This window comes from Telopea speciosissima, chromosome 11 (assembly GCF_018873765.1).
Source record: "Telopea speciosissima isolate NSW1024214 ecotype Mountain lineage chromosome 11, Tspe_v1, whole genome shotgun sequence".
Lineage (NCBI taxonomy): Eukaryota > Viridiplantae > Streptophyta > Magnoliopsida > Proteales > Proteaceae > Telopea > Telopea speciosissima.
Genome location: NC_057926.1, coordinates 19,435,064 through 19,454,261, shown reverse-complemented (window position 1 = coordinate 19,454,261; position 19,198 = coordinate 19,435,064). Strand labels below are relative to the sequence as shown.

Sequence of the window (19,198 nt, the reverse complement as noted above, 5' to 3'; positions counted from 1 at the left end):
GTTTTAATCTGCAGGTCTAGGGGGTCATTATGATATAAAAATATCTGAATTTGGATCAGTTTTAAATTCCTGCAGAAATTAGGGTTAGGGTTTCGGGTTTTAGAATTAGGAAAACAATCAAAACTAGGGTTTTGAGTGGGGGTTTAGGGCTAGGCTTGGGATCAAATTTTGGGGACTGTGGGAACGAGGTTCGATCCTAATATGGGAGGGTTTTGATGGTCAGAAGTGGGGAATCTGGAAATTTAGGGTTTTAATGGCTAATGGAGAGTTACAGAAATTAGGGTTTGGATTGGACAGAATGGGCTGCAGGTCTGGTCGAGTGGAGGGGTTGGTTTGGGAAGGCTGTGGTCCAAGTTTGATCAGATTCTGATGGAGGAACAGATCTGAACAGACTTTAGACTACTAGGATTTATGCAATTAAACAGAAAATCAAAGAGAATCGAATGGGGAAGGGAAGGAAAGCTAAAACAGAAAATTTAAAATCCAAACTTACGCTGGAATCCTCCGGCAGCAGCTTGAATTGTTGAAGGATGAAACCACCTTCGAATGGAGATCCTCCCAGCCGTCACGGCATAGAGAGTCGCAGGAATCCACCCATCCTTCCACCTTGATAACCCATAAGAATGCACACACTCTCGAAGGGGAAGGAGCAGCAGCAAGACAGCCACGAATTCTGTATTTTAATTTAAAATCTCAATGTGGGGGGAGCCTCCCACGATTCCTTTATTTATAATTAAAGGCCTAAGCCAAATCCTAATACATTCTAACCTCTCCCTCACTTAAAATCATGGAAGGGATCTAATTACAATCAAATTACTAATTTAAAAATAAGAAAATGTCTTAACTACCCCTACTAACTTAAAATAAAAGAATCTAACTTAAAAACAACTAATTTAAAAGAAGATTCCCCATTAGCCAATAGGATATAAGGTTAACCAATAGGAGCTCTTCACTTAAATTAAACCCATTGAACCCATTGAACCAATTGGATGCAACCAATTCTAAACCGGTTCAATCTAAAAACATAAAAATAAACTAAGTATGGAAAATATAAATCCTAACCTACGGCTCCCTATTCAAACCCTAAGTTCTGGGTTTCTTCTTCTTCTTCTTCCTTCTTGGAGCTGCATCAATAAGGCCACAACATTTGATTACAATCCAAAGGCTGGATTGATACCCGCAGTAGACTTACTATGTATGGCAGGTTGCTTTCAAAATTAGAAAAAAGGTGAAACGTGAAACCCTTGAACTCTATGTCAGAATACCTTCAAACTAACACCAACAGTTCACGATGAAGCCTCACTGCTCACCTTCCCTACCGGAGGACCTCGCTACCGGTACCTTGTCTCTGACGGTTGACGCATCTTTGCCACTCAGTTCATGATGGATTATGAAGTCCCTCTTGAAGTTGCTGCCAATACCTACCAGCTTATCGATCAGCTCCAGACATTCTCACCTCTGCTCGACATCCCTGGTGTTCTCCTTGCCGACGCCGCCGAAGCCGCAGAAACTTTAGCAGCCGCCCAAGCCGCTGAAGACGCCGCCGAAGAAGCCGCCGCAACCGCCTTCTTCAACCCCGCCAATGACGATTCAGATGTCAACCTCGGATCCGACTAACGTCATCCCTGACATCAGCATGGTCCCACATGAACAGTGCCGCCGCCCTACGTCACCCATGACGTCATCTGGACCCATGAACAGTGTTGAATAGTACCAGCCGCCCTACGTCAGCACACGTCAGCAGTTACTGTTCCGGAATTGAAATAAAATTTTGGAATCCATAGCCGACCTCTCCCTCTATATAAGGCAACTCATTTCTTCAGAGAAAGCAGATTTTGCTCCGCCAGCTCTCGAGTTCCGCCTCTCGCCCCTCTCTCTGATCTTCTCTTTCTCTTCTATCTCCATTTCGATACCTTCTCTAAGGATCGACCCTCTGTATGTAAATTGGTATCAGAGCTTTAGTACGCTCTTTTTCTTTTCTTTGTAACTGCACCTGACCCAACAGGTATAGAATTTGTTAATGATCTCTAGATAGTATCGAGGATCTACAACGGATCGTCAATCCTATCTTCAGATCTGCAACAGAGTGAAAGAGGCAGACTTATTGCCAACTTATTGTTCAAACTTATTGTAAGTATATGAACATATATTAAAGTTTTTCTTTTCTGTATTCTGTTCTTCGTTGAGACTTATGAGCACATAACCGAAGACTATCTGCGAAGTGATAGATCGCTAAGGGTTACCCCCTTTGAGTACTGCGAAGGTCGTTTCATCGATCTAGAGTTCCGGTTAGCACACACACAGGTTGGTTTATTTGCTGTTTATTTCTTTGCTTTTATCTTGTGATTTCCACGGCCATATATTTGCATAGGAGATTGATGTCCTGCGGAACACCAAGTTGGAAGAACCGTACGTGTTTAGGACCCTTGGCTCTCCCAGTATTGCAAACGGGTTTAGCCCCCAGGAAATTATCTTTATAATTGCTTAAGTTTATTTATGGCATCTTTTCCTCCTTGTTTCTGTGATGACCCGCTCATCCCATATGACCACTGTACTCACGCACAACACGATCGCACAAGCAATAGTGGTGCACTTAATTTTTTAATAGATCTCACGTTAGAACATAATGAAAAAATTTCAAAAAAATTAGATAATACCCTCACTCTCTTGACAGATCTGGTTGCCCAACAACCGGAAACACCCCCTGAGTGCCCTCCCCGGGCTACTTTTCTTGTGATTAGCACCCTTAATGAGGACTCCCCTTCTTCTGACCCTCCTCAAGATGATAACTACGTTTATCATAAGGAAATTATGGACCACTGGAAAGATCGGTATAAAGATTCGACTGATAAAACTGAACAATCCCGACTTCTCTCCATGACTTCCCACGCAAGAACTTGAACAGAAGTTATATGTCCCAACAGAAATAGAAGCTAAGGTAAAAACTGCACTCATCAGCAACCATCGATGGGGAAACTGCTGTCGAAGGTTAAATATTGGATATTCTTGAATACACCAAAAGATCTATCAGCCTCAATGGATGGATAGATGTAGCATAATGGTTCTTGCACAGAATTAGAAACTAGGGAAAGAAATAGCAACCTACAGTCACAGCCATATGCAAGCCAATGGATGGGGCTGATCAATATCAAGTGGAGAAAATATGAAAGGGAGTAGCATACCAAAATACAGTCCGAGGTTGATGGCCAGATTATGATATATCGAGGTCTGAAAATTTCTGACAGAGACCTCCAAAACCAGGGTGCCAAAGGTGCATATGTGGTGCGGAACCCAGGTCACAAAACACAAATTGGGTTCACTATGGGCCCACCTGAGTATTTAATAACTCAAATAAAAAATTGAATGGCAATGCTGTAAATATTATGAACATTGTCGAGTGCCTTTGGCATAAGAAACAGTATCAAACTCGAATTTAAACAAGTGTCAAGTATAGGTGATGCAGAAGCCGAAACCATGATTAATTTGGCTGTTCTTTGATTCTTTCATTGGAGCCTTTTTATTTGTTTGTTCTTTTAGCCTAGGGTTAAAACAGTCTTTTTCATGGTTTATCTTCTTAGTTCCCCTCCACGATTTTAGAGGGATTAGTATTTTATTTTATTTGTTTTAGTTGTTTACACTTATACTCCTATTTAGAGTATAAGTCTATTCTATGTTTTATAATTAGGATTCAGATTAGGAATCCCAACTCCTAATCTGATTAGGATTGCTTTAGATTGATTATTTGCAAGGCCTTTAGGCCCCCCTTTATTATTATAAATAGTAGAATCGTGGGAGGCTCCCCACCTATTATGTTTGAAATTTTGTTTCTTCTTGCTGCCATTTTCTTTCTCTGTCTTGTGTGTCATATCAACGCCCCTTGTGAGTAATATCAAGGGCTAGGGCTGGAGTAATCCGGCGACTCCTTGCATCTTGCAGATCGGGAGGTTCATCTTCTTCTTCCTTCAAGTTCTTCAAGGTTGCTGCTGCTGAAATTCTGCAATTCCAGTAAGAGTTACAATTTCCTGCAACTTTATCATCTCTTCTTCTTACTTCCATCTAACCTAATCGACTTCCCCAAACCCTAGCTTCATCTACATTCATCACAGCCCTATTCCCTCATCGATTACACTCAAAACCTAACCACAGGTCCATCACAAGAACCCTCCCACTCGATCTCGTTGCAGCCTCACCTATCCACTACAAACCCTAATTCCCTCCCTCAACATAAAAACCCGAAACCCTAAGATCTGCCTAGGCCTAACCAGCCATCAAAACCCCACCAAAGTCCAGCCGAACCACCCCTCTCTGCTAGGAAAACTCGACCTAAAGCCCAGCCCCTAAATCTGCTCCTAACCCTAGTTTCAGCTTAGATCCTAAATCTGGAAACCCAAAACCCTAACCCTAATATTTCTGAATTTCTATTTCTTATTCAAACCTCATTAAAACCTATTCTAATAGACTCCTAAAATTCTGCAGACCATTACCCAATAAAACCCTAACTCAATCTCCCATTCCTAACCCTAATTTTGCCCTAGTTACCCTAAACTGCCCATTCGGCCAACCCTAAAACAGAACCTGGTCCTAAGTGAGATTTATTTCACCTAGGCTACATTAAATTGGTATCAAAGCCATGGCTGAACATGGCAGCCCTGCTATGGATCCCACACGACCACCCCAACCTGATTCCCTTGCTGCAATCATGGCTATGCTGCAGAAGATCTCAACAGACCAGCAAGTTGTTGGTGATCGAATGACAACAATAGAACAAAGGCAAGCTGTGCCTCTTGTAAGCAACCCTCTATATGTAGAGGAAGACAGATTCCAAGTTCATTCTGAAGTACATGGAACTCTGGGAAGGGATGAATATCATAGAAGTCATCCCAGACGTCACAGGGACCACAGAGATTAGTCTAGACATGACCGAGACTACAGGGATCGACGTAGGTATGATAGAGATGACTACAGAGAAGACAGGGACAGAACTACTGAAGCACCTCGAAGACCTAACTTTGAGGAATATTTGAGGTCCTACTTCACTGGAGATGAAGCTACTAACCGGCAGTTCGATACACAGAAGGTCAAGCTAGAATTGAAAGAGTATGATGGGCATGGTGATCCACAAAAATTCTATGACTGGCTTGCTGCCCTAGATGACTACTTTGACTGGTATGATTTGCCTGAAGACCGAAAGATGAGACTGGCACGCACTAAACTAATTGGTTCTGCTCGAGAATGGTGGCGCAAGGCAGAGCGGGACATGGAACGTGAAGGTAAAGCACCTACCAACTGGGAGGATATGAAGTATGATTTGAAAGAGAAGTACTTACCAAGACACTACACCGCTCAGATGCAAGATCAATTCAACTCCCTTCGTCAAGGGAACATGACTGTATCCGAGTACATGCAAAAGTTTGACTCTCTCTCATCTCGCACTGACACAATAGAAAGTGCTACTCAGATGTTGTCCCGATTCCGGTTGGGATTGAGATCCGACATCCTCAGGGCTATTGGCGTTGTGGATGTTCTGGACGTCAAGGATTGTTTTGAGAAGGCATTGAAGGCTGAAGAATTATTGGTTGGGAATAGAGGATTTGATTCTTCCACTGAGGGTACTGTCAAAACTTTTTCAGCATTCAAGTCTACTACCACTAGTCACAATCGAACTGGAAATTCTACTGCTGGTCCTACTCGATCAGGCTACTCCGCTGGTAGTTCTTCCCGTCCTCCACGTGCTGATTATAAAGGTAAAGTTTCCATGGACAGCAATGAACCCCACAAGTGTTTCCATTGCAATGAACTTGGGCACTATGCCAAAGATTGCCCACAAAAGCATAGACCTATTAATGTGGCTGCCAAGGCAGAGGAAACCTCTGAAGAGCACGATGAGCATGGCATATATGCACTACCCCCTGATAGTGATGAAGACTTAGACCGTCACCTTGAAGATCTAGATGGTGGTGCTCAAGGTGTCCATACAATTGCTCCAGTTCTCATGGATGATGTGGTTGATTGTGACAAGGTAATTGGGAACATTTCACAGGGAGACAGTATCAAGCAAGTTGCTGTTCTTGAAGAGGTGGGGCTGAATGAGAAGGTTATAAATATTGAAGACCCTTTGGAGGTTGAACACATTGATTTTGTGATGCCCCCTTGGTTCTTCGAAGAGAAGGCCCCACGACTTGAAGACCATATTCCCACTGTTATAACTTCAACAGAATTCTGCCAGGGAAGTGTTGAAGCTGCTGCCCACATGTTACTTCCTCCTCCTCATCACAAGGTTCGTGGACGAGTTTCTTCACACAAGCATGGTACGTGGACTCCCATTCATGAAGTCAACAAGCTCAGCCCCAAGTTGCCAGAGCGTTGCATGGATTTCACCCATTCATCGGAGATGAATGTTTCTAAGTCGGGGAGAGTTGATGCAGAAGCCGAAACCATGATTAATTTGGCTGTTCTTTGATTTTTTCGTTGGAGCCTTTTTATTTGTTTGTTCTTTTAGCCTAGGGTTAAAACAGTCTTTTTCATGGTTTATCTTCTTAGTTCCCCTCCACGATTTTAGAGGGATTAGTATTTTATTTTATTTGTTTTAGTTGTTTACACTTATACTCCTATTTAGAGTATAAGTCTATTCTATGTTTTATAATTAGGATTCAGATTAGGAATCCCAACTCCTAATCTGATTAGGATTGCTTTAGATTGATTATTTGCAAGGCCTTTAGGCCCCCCTTTATTATTATAAATAGTAGAATTGTGGGAGGCTCCCCCACCTATTATGTTTGAAATTTTGTTTCTTCTTGCTGCTGCTGCTTCTCTGTCTTGTGTGTCATATCAAGGCCCCTTGTGAGTAATATCAAGGGCTAGGGCTGGAGTAATCCGGCGACTCCTTGCATCTTGCAGATCGGGAGGTTCGTCTTCTTCTTCCTTCAAGTTCTTCAAGGTTGCTGCTGCTGAAATTCTGCAATTCCAGTAAGAGTTACAATTTCCTGCAACTTTATCATCTCTTCTTCTTACTTCCATCTAACCTAATCGACTTCCCCAAACCCTAGCTTCATCTACATTCATCACAGCCCTATTCCCTCATCAGATTACACTCAAAACCTAACCACAGGTCCATCACAGTAACCCTCCCACTCGATCTCAGTTGCAGCCTCACCTATCCACTACAAACCCTAATTCCCTCCCTCAACATAAAAACCCAGAAACCCTAAGATCTGCCTAGGCCTAACCAGCCATCAAAACCCCACCAAAGTCCAGCCGAACCACCCCCTCTCTGCTAGGAAAACTCGACCTAAAGCCCAGCCCCTAAATCTGCTCCTAACCCTAGTTTCAGCTTAGATCCTAAATCTGGAAACCCAAAACCCTAACCCTAATATTTCTGAATTTCTATTTCTTATTCAAACCTCATTAAAACCTATTCTAATAGACTCCTAAAATTCTGCAGACCATTACCCAATAAAACCCTAACTCAATCTCCCATTCCTAACCCTAATTTTGCCCTAGTTACCCTAAACTGCCCATTCGGCCAACCCTAAAACAGAACCTGGTCCTAAGTGAGATTTATTTCACCTAGGCTACATTAATAGGGCTGCTTCTGGAATTAGTAATAAACAGAAAAAGTAATGAGATAAACCTGCAGGAACAAGGGGCAGGGATTCAGACACATGTCCGCAGATTAAAAAAAAAACTCAGATCGATAGAATTAAGAGTGACTGGCAGTGAGAGAAACCTGCAGGAACTTGTATGGTAATACAGCAACAATAGCAGGACACCAAAACCGAGGGCGGGCCTTGGTGCAACGGTAAGGTTGCTCCATTGTGACCAAGTGGTCACGCGTTCGAGTCTGGAAACAGCCTCTATACGAAAGCAGGGATAAGGGTGCATACATTATGACCCTCCCCAGACCCCGCAGGTGGTGGGAGCCTCGTGCACTTGTACGCCCTTTTAACAGGACACCAAAACCAAAGAAATAAAGAATTAAAGACAGTATCGGTTTACCGTGCTGGAGATGATTGATTAAATAGAAAGAAAGAAAGAAAATAAAAGAAGAAGATAAGATAGGAAAAGGATATGTTCAAGTCGTCTCACTTGAACTACAGAGCAGGCCTCCCACCTAACTTCGACCTAGTCTCCCACTAGGGTTTCTGCATCCCACAGACCTGCCTCTCATAGTCACAGCATCAAACCATATTTTTTCTTTTCTTTTCTTTTTTATCAAACTCAAATCGTTGGGCTAGAGACTGTCTCACCCCAACCCCTTTATTAATAATAATGCATGGTTACAGAAAGCAACTCCCCTTGGCTATTGAAGAGGGTTACAAAATAGAACCTAATTACAATTCAAAATAGAAACTGAAATCCAATTAATATCTGGTAACACTGAGATCTAATTAATTTCTTGAATGATGAGGACATCACTCAAGGATTTAAGCAGCCTCATGTAACTTCATTATGGATAAATGACCAGCATTATGTGTAGTTCTTCTTATTATTTTGTTGTACTTTTATTTGGAGCCAGAATTGTTGTGTACTACTGTTGTAAGGGAGTTATTAGGGAGTTATTGCTGGAGAAGTAGTTATTAGGGAGTGGTTATTGCTGGAAAAGTAGTTATTAGTTTTTTCTTTTCTTTTTGGGGTTTAAAAAGACTGTATTTGGAGATGGAAGATAAAGAAGGAAGCAGGCAAGGAAGGAATGGAAGCATGAGTAATTCTATGCAATTCAAGATGGTGTGAAGCCAAGATGGAGTGACTCCAAGATGGTATGAAGCCAAGATGATCTTCTTTCTTCTTCTTCTTCTTCTTCTTCTTCTATCTACTCCTTTCTTTCATACTCTATACCTACAACAAACTATCCCTATTTAATTATCATATTTCTCCCAACCTCATTTTCATTTGTTAAGTCCGTTCCATTATTTCTTTCAACTATAGCAGCCTGTAAACCCCAATTAATCATACTTGTTTGGCTGGAATAGGACTGATTGTGATGAAAGACCTGGTTTTCCAAACTTGTCCAACATTATTGTATTAACTAATTGAAATTAAAGCCACTAAAATCTTCTTGAAAAGATCTTCCCATAAAAATTAGCAGTTACACCAACAATATCCTCCACGCAAGTTAAAGATGCGACCCACCAAATCTCAGCTCTCACTTTAAACTCCCTTCTCCAAGCAAGACCCATGGGGTCCACTTAAAAATGAAGAAAATCTCTCCTTAAATCCTGTTGTTCGATGGACATCTTAGTCAGAACCAAGGGCTGGACCAGGGCTTAATTACAACCAAATATGGACCCAAATATGGCCTGTCCAGCAATTGAACCGATGGCTATGTGCTGCTCACCAAAAGATCAGCCTTAATGAATGGCTAGATGTGAAGTAATGGTTCTTGGACAGAATTACAAACTAGGGCAAGAAATAGCAACTTACAGTCACACCCACATGCAACCAACTGCTGGGACTGATCAATATCAAGAGGAGAGAATATGAAGGGGAGTAGCATATCAAAATATGGCCTGACGTTGATGGCAAGATTATGATATATCGAAGTCTGAAAAATTCTGACAAAGAACTCCAAAACCAGGGTGCCACAGTGTGTATATGTGGTGCGGAACCCAGGTCACAAAACCCTATTTGGGTTCACTATGGGCCCACCCAAGTACTTAATAACTCAAGTCAAGAATTGAATGGCAATGCTGTAAATATTATGCATAGTGTTGAGTCTCATTGGCATAAGAAACAGTATCAAACTCAAATGTAAACAAGTGTTAAGTATAGGGGTGGTTCTGGAATTAGTAATAAACAAAAGATGTAATAGAATAAAGAAGGGGATGGGGGTACTTAAAGAATAACAATAAAAAAAAATAGAACTATCGAAATAGGGGGAGATAGCAGCTCCTACCTAGCGAAAGGGTTTTGCTTTTGAATGGAATATCTCCCATCAGAAAAGCCCAATCGACTTTGGAATTGGAGATCTGAAATGTAACCGAAGATATTCTGAAACCCAGGTAATAGAAAATCCTAACAATCACCCTCACAGCAGAATGATAACTCGCAATACCATGCTGATGGTACTTGCATCTGTGACCCTGCAATTGGTTTGATGTCTCACGATTAAGGGGAACTTTGGGGAGTAGAATCCAAGGGTACTGGTCGCATACAAGAGCCCTACCTTGGACCCCAACCGCAAGTCAAATAGAGTTCTGTAGGATGAGTTCCAGCGAACTCTTCTCTGATCACTTACTGCTGGTACAAGGAGCAAAAGGAAATACGAACCAGATTACAAGGAAAAGAAGAGAACAAAGGAAAGGAATGATGGGAACTAGTAAGAGAAGAAGAAGAAAGGGGAGGAAGGTTCGTACCTTAGGCAATAGGAAGGAGAGAGTAAAGCAGGGTTTAAAGTATCGATATCGGTTGGTACTGATACGATACATACCGATATGTCTCTTTTTTTATGTGGATTGTCTCGGATGGTATTGAAATGTATCGGCCGATACGATACAACTGATACATATGATACCATCGATATGTTGGGTAAGGGGATCTGTGGGTGCTTTAATACGTATCAACCGATACATCTCGATACATACCGATACCATCGATACATTCCATTAAAAAAGCCCTTTTCCCTCACAGGTTCAATACAGCTCCTATTCTAACGAAAAAAATGAAGGGAAACTCTCAACCAAGAGTCTAAAATCTGGCATTTAATCTTGGTTTTTCACACTTTTGGACTCAAAAACGAATCAAGGAGTGCTACAACATCATCCTTTGCATCATCCAACACTCTTCATAGCTATAAACTATTACAACATGTAAGAAACCTCATATTTGATAACAATTTCAATTTAATGCACTTGTTTGGTTATACATTATTCTCCATTTTAGTGTTTATGCATGATACTTGTTATATATTATTTATTTATATTTTGTTTGTTCCACGTGTATCTTGACCATTTCCATGCATATTTGTAGTGTTCGATACGATACGATACGATACGTCTCTTAAAATCACCCGACCAATACAACACCCAATACTGATACATTAAACCTTGATCACAACAGCATTGGTTGCAAGCTTATAAAATAGAAACTTAAGAAAACAAGTAGAGAAGAAAGGGAGAAGAAGAAGTGGTGGATATGACCCGAGGCCTCTCACCTATGGTGTAATATCCCCACACCCAAAATATAAGGATAATTTAGACTTTTTACCTTGTGTGCAGAATCTGTACCAGTGATGGACTAATGATTGATGAATTTTGATTGATTACCACGCTAGAGGTATATACCTTACTAGTATTTTATTAGTGTAGCATATGCTGGTTTAGCTATTTCCCCGTGCATGGTTATATGTAACTGTTATTTAAATATATTAATTTCTAAGCCTATTAATATGTAAATTGGTTAGCCTAGTGGTCAGGATCTTATAAATAGTACAAAAAAAAAGAGATAAAAGAGGTTTAAGGATCAATTCTAGATGGAAGCAATTAAAATGTAATTTTTATATTTTTATCTTGGGCTTATAGGTGGGCCCAATTGATATATTAAAATTAAAATAAAATAAAAGAAAAAGAAAACCGTGGGAGAACTCAACCAAGTGAAAGATAGAACCTAGAATCTAGGAAGAAAAAAAAAGAGATTGTGGTGACTAGGGGAGAGAAAATAGAGAATTGGAGAGAAAGAAAGAAACAAGGAGAGGGAGAAAATCGTGGAGCCAAAGAAGAGATTGTGAGGAGTAGGAGAGAGAAAATAGAGAATTAGAGAAAAATAAGAAACAAGGAGGGAGAGAAAATCGTGGAGCCAAAGAAGAATGAGTAGTGGAAGAGGGAGAGAGAGAGAAAGAGATTGAGTTGGGTTGAAACTAGAAAAGGAGGGGAAGAAATCATGTATAAGAGAGAGATAAAAACCATAAAATAAAAAAAAAAAATAAAAAAAAAAAGAGAAAGAGAGGCAGATATCGTCGAGGGGAAAAAAAAGAAAGAGAGAAAGAAAGAAAAGAAGAGAAGAAAAAGAAAAGGAGCGAGGTCTTCCACCATTAGCACCTTCAAGCTTTTCTTTGGAATTCGATTTTCAGCAAACTAATGAGTTAACATCTATACTTTGTGCTTATTTTATGTTAAAAATATTCTCCTCTCTTGATTTTAAAATTCTGGTTTTACAAGCATGTTTTCTACAACTTTATTTGAGAAAACTATGTTGAAATCCATTGATTTATGAGCATAATAGCATGAGATATAGTGAGAAGGATGTTATGATGATATTCTTCATGATTATGGAAGCATGGCAATCCCTTGCATGCTTATGGATGTATGGATGTTTTTTTTTTATTTGAATTGTGATTGAGAAGATGAGCCTGTAGTACGGTACAGGGCATACTTCTAATCCTCACCTTTGGTGAGTGAGCTGCGCTTGTAGTATGGTACAAAGCAAGTGTTTGTGAATACATTGATGTGCATGTTCATGATTAAAAATTGATATCGTGGTTATGCTCTTGGCCAGGTGTAAGCATGGTGTTGGTACTTGATTATGTATATGCAATGTTGTTGTTTTTTTGTGAAATTTGCTACAGGGATGAGTAACCCTAATTTTATGCATATATTTTTCCAACTCTGTCATGGTACATGTTTTTTTTAAAATGCTCGTATGAGGTTTAGATGTCATCTTTCTATTTTTCTTTCTGAAGCTTACCCCAATTATGTTTCAAATGGAGAGACCATAGATATTGATCAGACCTGTGTGGAGAACCATGAGGATGAAGCTTATGATTGTGAAGGAGACATCATTACGATTGAATCTTAAAGTTGATTTAAATTTTGTTTCAGACTTGAATTTTTTTTTGGACATTTAACCTTGATTAATTTGGGTTTTGAGAAGATGTAATAGTCGGTTAAATTTTTAGTACTATTGGAGACTTGATTTTATATATGGATTGAATGGATGTGGTTAGAGAATTCCGCTGCAAATTATGTTTTGAGGTTACCAGAAGATTTATAAATTTGGTTCACAATCTTCTGAATATCCTACATGTCTGTCTTATGAATCTGTGGTATTCCTACTTCCTAATCTTTTTTGAAGTGTTTGTCATTAGGATCTTTGAGATTGACAAACCCTAAGAGAGACTCGATTCAAATTTCAGCACCATCCACCCAGCCGATTGTCTGAAATTACAGTTTTACCCCTCTCTCCTACTTCTACTAGGAAACCTCCATAACTCCAAATCTGTCCATCAGTTTCAAACCAAACTTTCAGCATACATCCCTTACATCATTGTTGACACTCGATCCAAGTTTCAGCCCCAAACTCCCACTTTATCCCCTCCATTCCTTCACTCCATTAAAACCCAAAACCTGCAACACAATTCTGTCCAGAACTGCAGAATTTTAAAACCTTCCCAAATCCTATTATTTTTATACCATATTGACCCCTAGACCTGCCCATTAATACCCTATAAACCCCTTTCCCAATATCCAACCCTAACCCTAGGAATTGACCTAAATCCTAGTGCTGTCCATTCGAACCAGCAGCCCCTTTTTTATTTGATCCTGTTGTTTGGCTCCTAGTAGGTCTCCTACCTATCTAGGACTACATTATAGATCTTGTGGACCGTTAACGACTTAAACTCATGGATGGATTTGGGGGCGTTACATATGGCCTTGGTCAGTCTCTCACTAACCCTAAGTCTCTCACCATAACTGAATCTTACAGCAACACAAAGCCAACAAGCTTATTTTCCATACTCAAAATCATGGCGTGCGTGTAGACAGCCCTTATTTTATTGACAACAGCAACATGGATCCCTGTTTGTGTGGGATAGGAGATCTCCTTACAATATGGTAACTCTCTAATTGGAAACAAAATACAAATAGAATCTAACTTGTAGCTACTCAACAAATACTAACAGTCCTTAAATTAGTAACTACAACTACATAAAAGAAACCTACATCAAATAGAAACTAAATAAACTACTAAAGACCCCCATGCATGGACTGCCTAGCACAGTATTGGGCCTCAATCTTGCCCACTAATAGCTGGCCCAAAGGCCTCGGTTGGCTGGCTGGATAGGATCATAGGATGGGGGCTTGATAGACTGGCTGGTGTGGCTGGCTCTACCTCCTCTTCAAGCTCCATCAACCTCCATCACAGGGAACCAGCAAACTTCTTCAAGATCAATGAGCATACCATGAGCAATCCCAGGACAGCTCCAGCAGTGGAAATGCTGCCTTACAAAGGAGTCACATTGCACTCATATACCACACCAACCCAAAATCTAAACCGCACTGATTCTTTCACGTAGCGCTCTCTCAGACGTTTCCACTCCTGCACTCTCGAGCAAAGAGGTTTCAAGTTACTAGGTGACCAAGTGAACAGCACCGAGCAAATCTTCTAGAGAGCGTACTACAGGAAATCTCTATTTCGAATAAGCCTTGTCGGCAAGCATGAATTAGCTAGGTGTTGACTACCCCCTACACCCTTTCTTAGGCTTCTCGTTTCTTTTGATGCTCTAACATTGATTTGTTTTTTGAAAGTACTTGTGCAAAAAATACCACACTAAGGAGAGTTCCTTTCCCCAGTTGCTTTTTACCTATGCTCATTCAAATATTCACATAAGGCTTCATGGTAAGACTCACTGTTGAAAGCCTTTTTCTCACACCCTCCCCCCATACATTAATTGACTTTAATAACTGCAGACAGTTGTCAAGTTCTCTTAAACAAATTTTACCCACAGAACGAGGTCTATACATCCTCACCATTTAACACCTCATGCAATTGCTTAGTTTTCTCCTAATATCGGATGCAAAACATAAAATCTAACTCTAAATAAATTTCTAAGGGACAGCCCAGGGTCCTAAATGTTCTAGGGTTCAAATGAAAGACAATAAAAGATCTACCTCTTTCAATCAATCAATCCTTTTAAGACCTCATTTTCTCCCCCCCATTTTCCCATGAAAGCCATATAGAATAAAAATCAGCATGACTTTTTACATTGTTCTCAACACTTCACAGAGATACCATAACTTCTTTAGATCCCAACTACTCACCATGAAAAGAAGCTAACTGGAGGGATCCACCTCGTGGATGGCACTTTTAACCAACCTTGATCTTCTGAGAAGGGAAATATCTAATTACGAAACTGCCCTGACCATTTGACAAGGGGGCTTTTTCATGGAGCCCAAAGGCCAGCATCCCTAATTTAGAAATCCATTTCCATGAAGTTACAATTACTATGATACCAACTCAAAAAGTTCCAAATGATCATCTCCATCTTCTTTGTCATCAATGAAGGAGCCAAAAGAATGGATATCAAGAAACTGGGAATGCCATTCACAGTACTTTTTAAGAGAGCAACACTCCCATTAGTAAAAAAAATCACCTCTTCCACCAACAAGATCCTTCCCATCCATAATGTTGGATTTCATACTGAAACCACCTTAGGGGCTGCCAGAATTGGAAACCCCATAATGTAGACAAGGACAACTAAAACCCTAATTAAGAAATGGGAAAAGTTTCTGAGCCACTGGACCAGGGTGCGCTAGCACATCTGTGTCTATCTCTTTCCTCTTCATACGAATTGACGTCATTGCCCTACTATGAATGATACTGTTTTGTTGCACCTCAATGGTGCACTCCTCTATGTTGCTCAGAGAACCCTCTCCCTTAAGAAATTTATTATAAAACAATAATTTATATACGAGTTAAAAGAGAAAATGATTTTCTAATTAGATGGACAGATTAAGGGGAACTTGGGAAAATTAGAAAACATAGGGAATTTGAACGACGAGAAATTCAAAATCTCTTAGAATAAGACTCAGATCAAGCTGAGATATGGGTCAGGGTACCCTTCTTGATCTGTTCTGTTTGTTTATTAAGGAAATCAATTTTCTTTTGGGATTTAATGGGGCCAACAGGCTGGTTGGGTTTTGAAACAGAAAACAAGCCAGGGTGATGTGAAGTGATGAAAGGGAAAGAGGAAAGGGAAAATTAGGTATATAGGGTCTGTTTCAACAGAAAATGACATTATCAGATCAAAATATATTATAGATACACAGTTCTCCATCTTTTGTTCTACATATTCCTCCTACCTGCTTTGATTTTTATAATTCTTTTTCTTTAATATCCTCGGTTACTGTTCATCGGTACTGTTTACAGGATGGTTCCAAAAAACGGAATTGGATCGCTGATTCCAGTTGATTTGGATTGCTGATTCTGGTCGAATCGGATCTGATCCGATCTGAATCCAATTCCTGATTCTATCAGGTTTTTTTGGGGTTCAGGCCGATTCCACTTCCTTGAACAATGGTTTACGGTACCATAACATCACCTTTCTTTAGTTTCTTCAATTTTAATAAACCCTATTCAACTCTACATTTTTCCCACCGCCTTTCCTAGTAAACCAGCCTTAGAAATTCCATAAACTAGGCTGTGTTCCATCACCCCAAGAATATAAAAGGAAACCTTCCACCTCACAATCCATTCTAAAGGCATTCTCTCTCACAACAACACTTTATCAAAATCAAACCTACCCAAAAAAAAAAAACTCATACACACACATGGAAAAGCTGTCCCTGACGATTAACTGAATATGGCTCCCAAGTTAGCTGCTTTGTATTTTGTTGCCACAAAGAAAACTAAAACATTTACTTGCATATGGCTATCAGACAGTTGGAGAGCCATTATCCACCCTTTCCCCTCCAATCAACCCATCTCTCCCAATTAACAATGTAGTATTAAACCAAAAAACACATGGAGGAACCACGTAGGTGATAATAGATCTCTATACCAAGTACCCCAAGAAGCTTAAAATTCTATAATTGGCATACCATTGGTGATACAAACCTGAAACCAAGCATTCTATTTCTACCTACAACCCCTCCCCACCCCCCCCTGCCCTTTTTTTAAAAAAAGAAAAAGAAAAAGAAAAGAAAGGCTACCTCTGAACATGCTCTCTCTCTCTCTCTCTCTCTCTCTCTCTCTCTCTCACACACACACACACACACTCGAGATCATTGGCTCCCACAAATACTCACAGGCACCCCTTTACAAAGGGAGAGGAAATATAACTATAAAAACCTCCAGAAAGCAACTTCATTAGTAATTTAAGACATCGGTTACTTTAAATTACCTAACTATCAGATCACACCATACTTGTCCTTGATTAATCAACAATTTTAGAGTCTGTTTAATTCATATAAAATTGAAACTTCAATTTATCAATTAAAATTCCAGATCAATGTAAACGATCAATAAAACAAAATCAAGACATAAAAATAAAGAAAATAAAAAAATCAGCAAACGAATAAAGTAGGACTACAAACAGAATTAGTCAAAATTAAACAATGCAAAGAACATCCAGGGGATTCACGTACCATGGTTAAACCCATAGAATGCACTTGCTGTGCCACCAACAGCAGAACCAATCTAAAACATTAAAAAAAATTGGCAACTTTAGAAACAAAACAAGCAGAAAAGTATTCAATAGAACAGAACCATTGAAACTCATCGATCAAAAGTGGGTAGATATAAAAGGCTTTGATATTTCATAACGTCTTCAAGACCCAATTGCAAAAATAAAGACCCATAAAATAACAAACGGGTTACGATTAAAAACAAAAGATCCCAACTAACCATGGAAAAGCTGTCCCTGACGAGCGGTGGAACAGTCCAATTGCTGGTTTCCTGAGAAGAATCGAAAAAACCCATATTACGACACAGAACATAACTAACGTAGTGAGAAAAAACATCAAACTAACAATTCACTAACATAAAATTTGATATTTCAGATAGTCATAGAAATTAAACAAAGCAGATATAAGATTGAGAAGATCACGAATTACCAATTCTTTGGAAAGAGGGCCAGCACAGTGAGAGCATCTGAAACGAGGAGTGCTTGAATCCTCCATCTCTCTCTCTCTCTCTCTGCTGTCTGCACGACGCTACGAAAGCACTTGACTATTAGGCTCTGTATGGTAACGCTTCTGTGTTTTTTTAGCTTTTTTTGGTCCGGCACACTTTTATGTGTTTCTGTGTTTTTTAAACGTTTTTGAGTCCTGAAATGCTGTATGGTAACCCACAGAAAAAATTGTTTCTGAAGTTGGAAGAAACAGAAATCTGTATGGGTCGCACTTAATAGACTCATGATCATCCCTCTCCGTCTCAAGTAAATAACCTTAACCAGTAAAAAGAATCTTTGTTAGACACTTCTGATTTCATTTTACTCCAATTCTGATTTGATAGCCATAAAACTTTTCTAATCATAATCAAAATAACATGGTTAAGGAGATCTAGTAATGTGATTTTAACAGCAAGTAAGATCTACTGGTAGTGATTTTTGTGGGTTAAAGAGATCATGCAAAGGGCATGCCTTCATAAAAATCACCTATTTTCTTCAAACCTAAACTCAACATATAACCATAAACATCATTCTTACCCAATAATAACTCAAAATCTGTCGAATGGAGCCAAAGAAAAGCATTATTAACACTTTATTTTGGGCAAAAAACCTACCCGAGTTACCTACAAAATTTACAAGCAAGAGGGCCACCAACACTCCTTCATGATCTGTTCCTTTCTATAAAAGCTCAATTCTTAGAATTCCAGAATCATGTTTTGATGTACAAGCTTTGCCCACCAATTCTAACACGCACATAATTTGGAAATTTTATTTGGTTGTCACTAATTCTGCAGATATGTGAATCAATTCTAGACCAAAAAACAGAGGATTTTCTTATCTCAACCCTTGGTTTGTTTTGTTGAAGAGCCTGATCGTTGGATCTCTCTCTCTCTCTCTCTCTATCTTTTTCCTTCTTCTTTTTGAAAGGGTTTTGGCTCATCTGATAGTATGTTTCTTTAGTTGTATTTGTTTTAAGTAATTGGTAGTGATGATTTTCTGTTGCTGCAGTATCTAAGTACCATCAAACTCAATATTAATAAAAATGAAGCATAATACTAATAGGACTTGACATAATTGAGTCATACGATGACTCAACCCAAATAAACCATTCCAATCCCAACAAAAGTGAGGCAGCATTGTGCAACCAAGAAAATGGTTCACCACTTCCATTGAAATTTCTCTTTCTAGTCTAATGCAAAGCCAAATCTAGGATGATCTAGCCTCACAATACAACCCAATAGAGAATAACTCTAAGCAGATTACTGTAGGATATACCAAAACAGTATACTGTCCAGCAGCGTATAACAGAATATTCTCTTC

General features: G+C 39.5%; 1 protein-coding gene across 2 annotated transcripts in view; it reads right to left on the bottom strand.

Annotated features, from left to right (window-relative positions):
• The window catches only part of LOC122645596, a 34,228-nt gene extending 16,340 nt beyond the window's left edge, over positions 1-17,888 (bottom strand). The window contains exons 1-3 of one of the 2 annotated variants that reach the window (XM_043838907.1): positions 17,823-17,888; positions 17,614-17,664; positions 17,355-17,406 (exon numbers count right to left, since the gene is read on the bottom strand). In XM_043838907.1, coding sequence (XP_043694842.1) covers positions 17,355-17,406; positions 17,614-17,664; positions 17,823-17,888 — 169 coding nt within the window. The remainder of the gene's footprint in view (positions 1-17,354; positions 17,407-17,613; positions 17,665-17,822) is intronic. The other variant, XM_043838908.1, reaches the window with a different exon arrangement.
• Positions 17,889-19,198: the final 1,310 nt, after the last annotated feature.